This window comes from Onychostoma macrolepis, chromosome 05 (genome assembly GCF_012432095.1).
Source record: "Onychostoma macrolepis isolate SWU-2019 chromosome 05, ASM1243209v1, whole genome shotgun sequence".
In the NCBI taxonomy this organism is placed as follows: domain Eukaryota; kingdom Metazoa; phylum Chordata; class Actinopteri; order Cypriniformes; family Cyprinidae; genus Onychostoma; species Onychostoma macrolepis.
Genome location: NC_081159.1, coordinates 39597457 through 39607766, shown reverse-complemented (window position 1 = coordinate 39607766; position 10310 = coordinate 39597457). Strand labels below are relative to the sequence as shown.

Below are 10310 nucleotides of genomic sequence, written 5' to 3'. Positions count from 1 at the left end.
AAACGGGACTGAAAAACCACGTCAACCTGTGGGATTTTGCAGCAGGAAAAAAGTTTTCAGGAGGGAAGAAATACAGCTTATTTTTAGGACTCAAAAAAGGGGCATTCTAAAATACTTAACGTGTCATGGTTTTCCAGCTCTTTACAACTGAGGTAAATTGCATGTTTACATACACGTTTTATGCACTTTATCCAAAATCCAAGCACTTTTCAAACCTCGAAAACACCACATTAAAATTCAAGCACTTTCAAGGATTTCCAGCACCCGTACGATCCCTGCATAATCCAAGTGGAAAGAAAACATTTTTGCATGTTGCTAGAATTGTCTGCTAAATCAATAAACAAGATTTTTGATGAGTTAAAGTAATAAACTCAGAGGAGTAGAAAATTTAAAAAGATTTTATTTTGGACACAGGAAATGGTAGAAATATATATTTACAAAGCCAGTACAGTGTTAGACGTTCAGCATGAATTGGTCGCAGGAAAGAGCTTTTAAAAGGCCACCAGGAAACAAACAAACAAAAAAAAAAGTGCGCAAGTCAAGGCCCAGGTTTCCTCTTGGATGGCGGTTCACCCTCCGCCTCTTCTGCCTTACGTTTCTGTAATGAAAATTAAAATCACATTTAGTTTTTAATGACAAATGTACTAGTATGCATCTAGTCAATGTTGTAATACATTTTGAAAGCAAATATTTGAATTCCTAGACTTTTACTCTGTGATAGAAAACAATTACAACTATTGTAAAAATTTTTTAGCACTTTTATCCTGAATAAAAATCTGCATGCACTCTCACGTGCCGTGTTTTTTGTTGTTGTACCTTGGATGTTTCACACTGCATCAGCTGGTCTGCAGTGTTTCTCATCTCGTCATCCTGTTACACAAATATAATATTTTAAATTTGCAGACTGCTGTTTATTATTTTACTTAAAGCGATCACATTTCAAATGCTATTTAAAAGGTTGACAACTATCAATACTAGTTGAATAATGCCTAATAATGCACGTACATTCAACCACGGATGTGTTAGCGCCTCTTCGACAGTCAGGCGCTTTTCAGGATCCACAACCAGGAGCTTCTTGATCAAATCTTTGGCTGGAAGACAAAGTGAATATATAACTTATGCTGTATGCTTTTAAGTTCAAATAATTCTGACGATATAAACTGATATGATGCACATGCTATTTAACTATCCAATTGTCAAAGGAGAGCAAAGACATTACCTTCATTTGAGACCTTCTTCCACTGAGATGGGATGAAACGGTAATGGCCATTAATGATCTGTTCACGCACAGACATGGTGGAGCACTCTGTGTTAAATGGAGGATAACCACCCAAACTGACAATACAGATACACACACAGCTTTAGGAAAAAAAATCTCACACATTCATATGTTCATACAAGCTCAGATTGCATGAGTTTTGATTACGGGCTCAAAATGTACATATTGTCTTTGAGAGTTTCTACATGTTTTGACTTTTCCAGTCATTTAGGAATACTATAAATCCAATAAGGTCTCATTTGTTAATATTAATTAATGCAGAATTAACAATGACCAATATATATTTTTACAACATTATGCAGGCATATGATCATTCCAAACCCTGACTGACTTTTGCCCCAATAAAATGTATTGACTAATTCACTAATTTGATGAAGTGTAATGATTCAATTATAATGAAATTGTCCACACTACTTGTGAAGCTATACAAGTTTTCTATTAGAAACAGACCAAAATTTAAGCCATTTTACTCTCACATTCATGAAAGAATCGTTCTTCTGAGTGTGCGATTTTAAAATGAATCGTTTGATCCAATTACAAAAACTGGCCTGAATCATTCATTCATTCAAGTCAGACTGATCTGGTTCTCAGGTTTGACTTAATGAATCAATGATCCATTTGTAGCAATTAAGAGTTCACTGGAAATGAAGACTGTTAGTGAATAACAAATAATTCAGTCTGTTCCTCATACAAAAGCTCAATAGTGACCTCTGTAGAGCTTATTATAGCAAATTAAACTTGTCTCAGAAGTTTATGAACTAAACTGAAGCAAATCTGAACCAACCGAGCTGAATAATGACACTATTGTCTAACAAAGTTTCACACTTCATGAACTAAACTGAATCAACAACTGTGTGTTAAGCTGAATAATGACATTATTGTCTTTTTAGAGCTTCTTTACAGCTGCATTTGTTTCATAATTGAAGAATTTCAACATTAAAGCTGTTATTTTCTGGTTTATTACTGCACTGCAAAAAATTGTAACTTGCAATCGTTACTTTAAAGAGCCATTTTCTACCCGATTTAACCATATTAGGTAGTTTTGATGAAACAAATGAATATATTTAGGTTGAATTAATGATATTAAATAATATTTTTTGACTTTAATAAAACTAGTTAATTTAGACTCTACCGTTTATTTCAGTGAGGCTGCATTAAAACAATCTGCATTATGTAAAGCACTGTATAAATACATGTGAAAAGGTTTAGAATGTAGCGTACCAGTCATATTGCCTACATTTATGATACTTTTGCATCTTTTTTCTGCTTGACAGCCCCTGTCCTTATTCACTTTCATCATATTTAATAGAGTAGGACAGGATAACCTTTCCATATACTGAAATTCACTTTTTGCGCAGAAGGAAAAAAGTCAAATGGGTTCGGAAAAGACTAGTGTTACAAAAGGGGAAGAACATTTCTGGTAAATTTCCAGAAACTTTCCAAAAATTCCAAATGACTGTAATGTTTCCGAAATTTCCTGGAAATTTTCCACATTTTCACAACCCTAGAAAAGACACAAGGTAAATGATGACCATTTCGTTTAATTTTTAGGTGAACTACTCCTCCTGAGAAACTCTAATGTTGGATCCCATATTTCATATATATTTCATATCATGCTGATTCATATTTACTCCTTCAACTTTAATCTCCACTAACCAGATGAACAGTAGGACCCCCAAGCTCCAATAATCGACTGCTTTTGTATATCCTACTGTCGCAGCGTGTGTGAACACCTCCGGGGCAAGATATGTGGGCGTCCCGCAGAGCGTCTTCATCAGGGAGGATTCCTCCAAAATCTTGGACTGATTAAAATCCGTAATCTACAAAGCATTGAGAATTCACATGTGTGGGGAAAGCAGTTTATCTCAGGTTCAGGATTATTTCTGTGCATCCTGTTTCAAGGATATCTCTGAACTTTGGAACTGCGAAAATTAAAGGAGAACGATGTCAGAATCTGAGGCTAAAGCTACGTCAGTTACAAAGCTCTCAGGCAAACACACCTTAATCAAACAGATGTCGTCATGTGAAGCCAGCAGCACATTCTCAGGCTTGAGATCTCGATGAATGATCCCGTTATTGTGGAGATACTGGAGAGAATATAACAGAACATTTTTGAAAAATTCTCTTTGCATTTCACCTCTGCTATAGCTTGTCTCCTAGTCTAGCTTTCTAATAAACCTGGCATGAATATGGTTGGTTCTGTGACAAACTGCTTTTGCACCTCTAATTTAAGTTGTTTTGGATAGAAGCATCTGCTAAATGCATTCTGTCTTGAAGAGCGCTTTTCCTTTAAAAGCACACTGGCGTGAGATTCTGCACGCAACTAATGGGCATAAAAATGAGTGAATTATTTTTTGAAAACCTTCATTAATATAGTTTTGAAATGGGACATTTTTAATAGCGGCTTTTAAAATGATTAATCATTATCATATTGTGATATTACATTACAGCATACACTATAACTACAAACTTTAGTTTTTAAAGCATTTCTTTTTTAAAACCAAATAGTATAGTTTTATAATAATGACATTTATAGATTATCAGCCACAACAACAACAATAAAATATCCCAAAAAAAAAAAATCTACTTTCTAGTACCCATAAAACATATTAAATCAATAAAAAGTTCTCTCTCTCTCTCTCTATATATATATATATATATATATATATATATATATATATATTTTTTATTCAGCAAGGATGCATTAAATTGATCAGAAGTCACAGTAAAGATATTTTCATTCAGTCAAAATATTTTTATTTCAAATAAAATATTTTCAATATTTTTATCAAATATTTTCTATCTACTTTTGAACTGAATTCTGAAATAAAATTTCCTCTAAAATATTAACCAGCGCAACTTTTTCCAACATTAATGATAATAATAAATGTTTCCTGAGCCTCAAATCAGCATATTATAATGGTTTCTGAAGCATCATGTGACACTGAAGACTGGACTAATGATGCTAAATATTCAGCTTTGCTAAAGTTATGAATTTATTCACAGGAATAAATTCCATTTTAAAATGTATTCAAACATTATACCTCCACAGCCCTGAGCATCTGATAAAAGTAGAGTTTGGCGATTTCTTCCTCCAGCTGTTTCTTGGCCTTGATCCTGCCAAACAGCTCTCCTCCTTCAACACTATTCACAGCACAGAGATAATGAAATAATTCATCAAAAAACATGTTTAAAACATTTGTAAAAAAAAAAAAAAAAAGACAGAAAATTGTGTAGTACAGGTAAGAATATGCAATGTTTTAAAAGTGTGTTTCCTTGTCTAGTAACTCACAGCAACTTTTCTTTAAAGGATCTAAAAATGCAAATACAGGTAAGAAATGATCTGTACCCAAGTAAATTTGGCCTGTGAGTTCATGTTGCTAACTATTCCCCAACAAAACACCACAGGAACTTACTACTCCAAAACAATGTAGTAAGAATCTTCTGTCTGGTAGAAATCTTCTGTCTTGATCAGGCACGGCTGCAGAGAAGAGAAAAACCATGAGATTTATAGATCTATAGCTCAGTAGCATTTAAAGACTCATTCGTGACTTACATGATCAATTTTCTTTAAAATTTCAATTTCACGTTCTGCATTTCGTGTGGCCGTCTGTGGAACACAAACAGAACATTTTAAGATGAATCAAGTATTTTTTTTAACGGATAAACATCAGCTAACAGAAATTCTCATGAAATAGTTCTCACACAACACCAACATTTTCTAAATTGTAAACAGCCATATAGATCTTTAGTATAACAGCAAAAACAAATGATTAACTTCAAATTAGGGTTGTGCCTATAGACGACAGTATCGTGTATTGCCGATAGTCAGAGATATAGCTCCTGGCTGATGCCTTTGATGATTATTATTATTATCAGGCTAGTAATACTATCTAATTAATGTTGGGGCTTATGCGTTTTTACAGAGTTGGCATTATAACCAATCACACACGATTATGTTGAGCTTATGAATGCAGTGGCCAATCAGAGGTGTTCAGATGAGTCATCGCTGAAACAGCAGAATTTTGTTGTTCAGTGCTCAGACTGAATTCAGCTCTTGCAAATTCTCTCATCATAAACAACAAAGGGCACATGTACGCATGATGTAAGTATAAGAGATTTATCATACAGTGTAGATAGCTTCACTGATTGTAATGGGAGTGGTTTTTTTTTTAAAGTGCATATACTCGCGCTAGAAAGCTAATGTTCTTTGCTCATTTTCTGTAGCTGCTTTTTGAATAACTGAGGAAATGTAAGCATTAAGATTAGTAACTTACAATGTTTCTATTAAATTGTTATCATGTTAAATACAAATTCAGTCGTATTAAAAACATTAGGCTACTTTTAGCCTTACGCTTTCCATTAAAGAAACTAAGTAAATAAATAATTAAATAAATTAGCACGATAATATCGCATATCGGCAGTCTCACAGGCAGACGGTAGGATGATATGAAAATATGTATATACAACTTTAGTGCGATGTACACTACTGTTCAAAAAACGTTTGGTGTAAAATTGTATTAATCAGCAAGCACTGATTAAATCGATCAAAAAATTTCAGTAAAGACAATTATGATACGACCAAAAACCTCTCAAATAAATGATGTTCTTTTGAACTTTCTATTTATCAAAGAATCCTGAAAAACATTCATCACAGTTTCCACAGAAGTATTAAAAAACAGTTTTCAAGAGCAGCAAATCAGCATATTAGACTGATTTCTGAAGGATCACGTGCCATTGAAGACTGGAGTAATGATGCTTTGGAATAAATTAAAATTCAATATATCAAAATAGAAAACAGTCATTTTTTTAATAATATTTCACAATATTACTGTTTATACTGTACTTTTGATCAAATAAATTCAGGCTTGGTGAGCATAGGAGACTTAAAAAAAAAGAAAAGGAACAATTCTCAAATGGTTGATCTTTAATATCATTGCTAAATATCTTCAATGTGGACTATAAGGCATTAAAGTATTATATACAGTATGAAACGATGTGTATCATAAGCAGCACTATGCATGATTTTTATAATAATGTATACATTCACAGAGTTCTTACCCCTATTGATGGGAAGTCGTGTTTGTTTATAGTTTTCAGAGCAACTTTTTTACAGGTTTCCTTTTCTATGGCAAGCTTAACTTCACCACAGACACCTCTGTCGGAAAACACAAACAGAGGTACAATAAACTGCTAAAACCAATGTACACAATAATCAAATACGACAATATTTGTCAGTGTGGTAAGAAATGTCTGCTAGGACCATAAATGCATAATGAAGCTTAGAGTAACAAAATGATATTTTGAAGGTTTCTGAAAATCAAGTTCACTTACGTTCCAATCTTTCGTGCTATGTGATATTTTTTGCTGAACTCTAAAGGAAGGTTAGGTTGATTGTCCCCCATCTTATCTATGAACATAAAAACTGTGGGGAAAAAAGAACCAATCAAATCAGAGTTCAGAGCTACAGTTTTTTTATCCTTTTTGGACACTATATTCTTTAATTTATATGCAAAAATAATGTCACAATGATCATTTTCAGGCGATTTATTGTATGAACTGTAGTTTACATTTCATAAACTCCTGAAAAAAAGTCACCTAAATGACTAACCTTGATGTTTTTGTTCTGCAAGGGCAATAACAGAGTTATTGCTAAGAAGTCTTTGCTTCCCGTTTCCTATTTTCTCGTCATCCACCCATGTGCCGTTACCGCTGAGGTCCTCGACGTAGACGAGATTCTCATCCTGAAACAAGTAAAAGTAAAACTGAAAAAAGTAAAACAGGCCACGTGTTGAGTTATGAGCTTTTCACAGTCAGCCATGATTAATGTGTTCAGAGAGTGAAATTGTCTCACAACAGCGAGGTTATGGAGATATTCTATAAAAGTTCTGTTCAATTATTTCTGTTTAAAATTAAAACTTTTTTTAATAAGGAAAAACAAAAGAAGTTACAAAAAGAAAACATTTGATGTTTTATTTGATAAAAACAAAGAGCTACTCAATGTTGGTCTTACCCTAAAAATCTTAAAGTGCTTCTTGCTGTATGTCCTGAAATGTGTTGAATGTTTCACAATGTCGTTGGTGAAACTGTAATCGCATGCGCTATCCCTTCCAAAGACATACTGGTTTTCAACGCAATCTGGAAAACATAAAAAATAAGGCACATTGAGTACTGTTATTGTTAAATAAACCTGTTAAATGTTCTTTTTGTTAGTTGAAATAAACTTGAAACTGAAATAAAAGTAGTTTAAGCTGAACAACAAAAAAATTAATTAAAGCTAAATAGATTTAAAACAAAAATGAATAAAAATGACAAAAGCACATAATAATATTACTAAAACTAAAATTAAAATGAAATCTGAAAATACAAAAAAAAAGGCTAATTCAAAATGTTAATAAATGCTATAATAAGTAATACTAAAACAACACTGGACATGCTGTTATACCATTATAGCTCAATAATCTCTTAACCCGTATTTTATGCAAGCTCTATTGAAAATTTAACCTTAAAAACAAACAAATAAAGCCACTATTAGGGTAATACACGTATAATGTGACCAGCATTTAAGGGTATTTATAATCAGAAACGGGAGGCTAAAGTTTATTTTAAAACACTTAAGCTCTTTTAAAGGTGGGAATGCTTTGCTAAGCAGATAAACTTCTGGTTCTGAATTACTGATAGGTGTAGTTTGCATCAAGAATCGCTATGTCACGTCCTTATTGGGACACCTTGCACATATAGTATCTTGTCAGTTACTGGTTTTAAATGTTTAAACCACTGAAATGATCTTTGGTGGCATCATAACGACGTTACCAACGCTGTCAGCAGCACTTAACTTGGTCATTTTGCAGTGAGAAGTTTTACTTTCATATTTTGTTTTATATTCTAGCTGCAACAGATCATGCAAAGGCTATCAAATACACTTTCTACCTACGCTAATTCCATTTACCACAAGTCTTTTATTCAGTGCATACCACACATTTTAATTATTTAATTATATTACACACAATAATTTAAGTGAGAACTGATTTTTGGTCAAAAGCCTCTCTGTTGCTCCAGTTTCCCTCATTAAGCATCTATTCCAACTAGCTTTCCATGTTCAAAAGACCGAAATTATATTCTGTGGTATCAAAATTACATTGCAAATGTTGTCAATAGCACTTACCTTGTACCAAACACAGAAGAGTCCATTATTAACATTTATTTGACTGCTTCAAACATGATTAACCTAAGAGGTCAAAAATGCAACCCACTTGATTTGTGATTGATACCACTCCTGTTCAAAAACCCTTGGGAACTAATTATAATGCTCTCACATTACTCACTTTCTTAAATCAAGGAAGATAATACACTTAACTGAGCACACTCAATCCATGCACCAAGGGGATGACGCGGCCCCACACCTGAGACTGGACTTCCTCCTCGTCTTCAGGAATCGACTGTAGTTCCTGGACCGGCACTGTATCCACAGAACTTAGAGTCCCTGAGCCTGAGGAAGAGCCCTGGCTTGATGATGTTGGGGCGGATGAGGAGCTGGACCCAGGCTGTGATTGTGTTTGGGACTGGGTCTGGGATTGACTGTGGGATTGGGACTGACCACTGGGTCCAGGTTCCTCAGACATGATGCTTTTACTCTGGAGGTACACACTGAAAAATGATCAAAATGTCAACAACAGTCAATAGCTGTATAAAGCCCAAAACTTGAAATAGAATATCATCTTACAGCTCACATAATTTTGCACAGTATACACTATAATGATAAATGTTTCAAACAGCAGTATGCATGCTACATTTTCAACATGTTGCATGTGATTTCTTGCCGTTTGTGCATGGAAAAATATATTTATAATTTTTGCAAAATTTCAAACCTAGTTTCAAACCTGCTCACTACAGAAATTGTCATGATTAGAATTATGCTTTTAAAATATTACTCATATTTCAAGGCTTTCCATGACAGAAAAGTGCACTGCCTACAGTACATACTATGCTATTTTGAAAACTGTATCCAAGAATTTTTGCAGTGCTTCATGGATTTTAAAGTATTGAGTCATATTTATATTATATTTTTTCCTATGCTAATTCCATTTACCAGAGGACTTTTAATGCATCATCATAAGTTTTAATTGCATCTTTTTGCACAAAACCTTTTTTTTTTGCACACAACTTTCAAACAAATGTTTTGCTGAAGCTCCTATAATTTTGATCCTACAATCAAAAAATAATGTAAATGGATAAAATGAATGAATGGAAGACTAAAAATGAGAATATGAGTACAACAAATTAACTTTTAAAAAAAATCTATTTTCCATGGGCCTATTAAGAACAAGAGGTTAACGGTCCCATTCTTTATAAATCCACTTGAAAAACTTTTCTTTATATTTAAAGTATAGCAAACAATTCTTATATGATCTTATTAGATTCCAGGTGAAATGACTGACACATAATTGGCATATGTGCATAAATCATGTGCTTTGAAAGAAAATTAACTGCTTTTACATCATGTGACCTTTCCAAGTTCAGTTTCTGAGGGCATTTAGGTCTGACTAATTTCATGCACCACCGACACCAATGCAATCAAATGAAACTTGATAAGAAAACAAACTAAAGAACCAAATAGATTAGATACGACATGCCTATTTTCTGCAGATAAAGGCACGTTGGTTACTTCTGCTGGTTCAAATGTGCATTACTGTGTGAGAGCGCGTGCATACAGTGCAAAGCACAGCTGTACTTTTAGCGACCGAGGAAACGGGTTGTTGCTTTTTTTCATCAGAAATAATCATTGATAGAAATCCACATATCTGTCAGATCATGTTTTTCAATCTCATATCCTACTGCATACCTTAATCAAGTCCTGTTTTAAAAAGTAGCAAACTTGCAGAAGTGGGTTATCAGGCCGCGTGAGCTTCTCATCAAATCTGCCGGGAAAAGCCACTAGTTTCCATCAATGAACTTCCCATAACATCATTCAGCCAATCAGAAGCCAGAGTAGAGGCTCGCGGAAAATGTAGTTTATAAAACATTCCATGTT

At 33.7% G+C, this 10310-nt stretch overlaps 1 protein-coding gene across 1 annotated transcript; it reads right to left on the bottom strand.

Annotated features, from left to right (window-relative positions):
- Positions 1–380: 380 nt before the first annotated feature.
- On the bottom strand, positions 381–10267 carry chek2 (checkpoint kinase 2). The gene is made up of 15 exons (XM_058776282.1): positions 10122–10267; positions 8637–8926; positions 7293–7417; positions 6891–7023; positions 6614–6704; positions 6341–6437; positions 4836–4889; positions 4696–4760; positions 4324–4423; positions 3280–3366; positions 2936–3099; positions 1220–1335; positions 1006–1091; positions 817–870; positions 381–598 (listed from the first exon to the last, which is right to left on the bottom strand). The coding sequence occupies exons 2-15, from the start codon at positions 8899–8901 to the stop codon at positions 539–541; spliced, it is 1497 nt and encodes a 498-aa protein (XP_058632265.1). The 5' UTR covers positions 8902–8926; positions 10122–10267; the 3' UTR covers positions 381–538.
- Between the last annotated feature and the right edge of the window lie 43 nt (positions 10268–10310).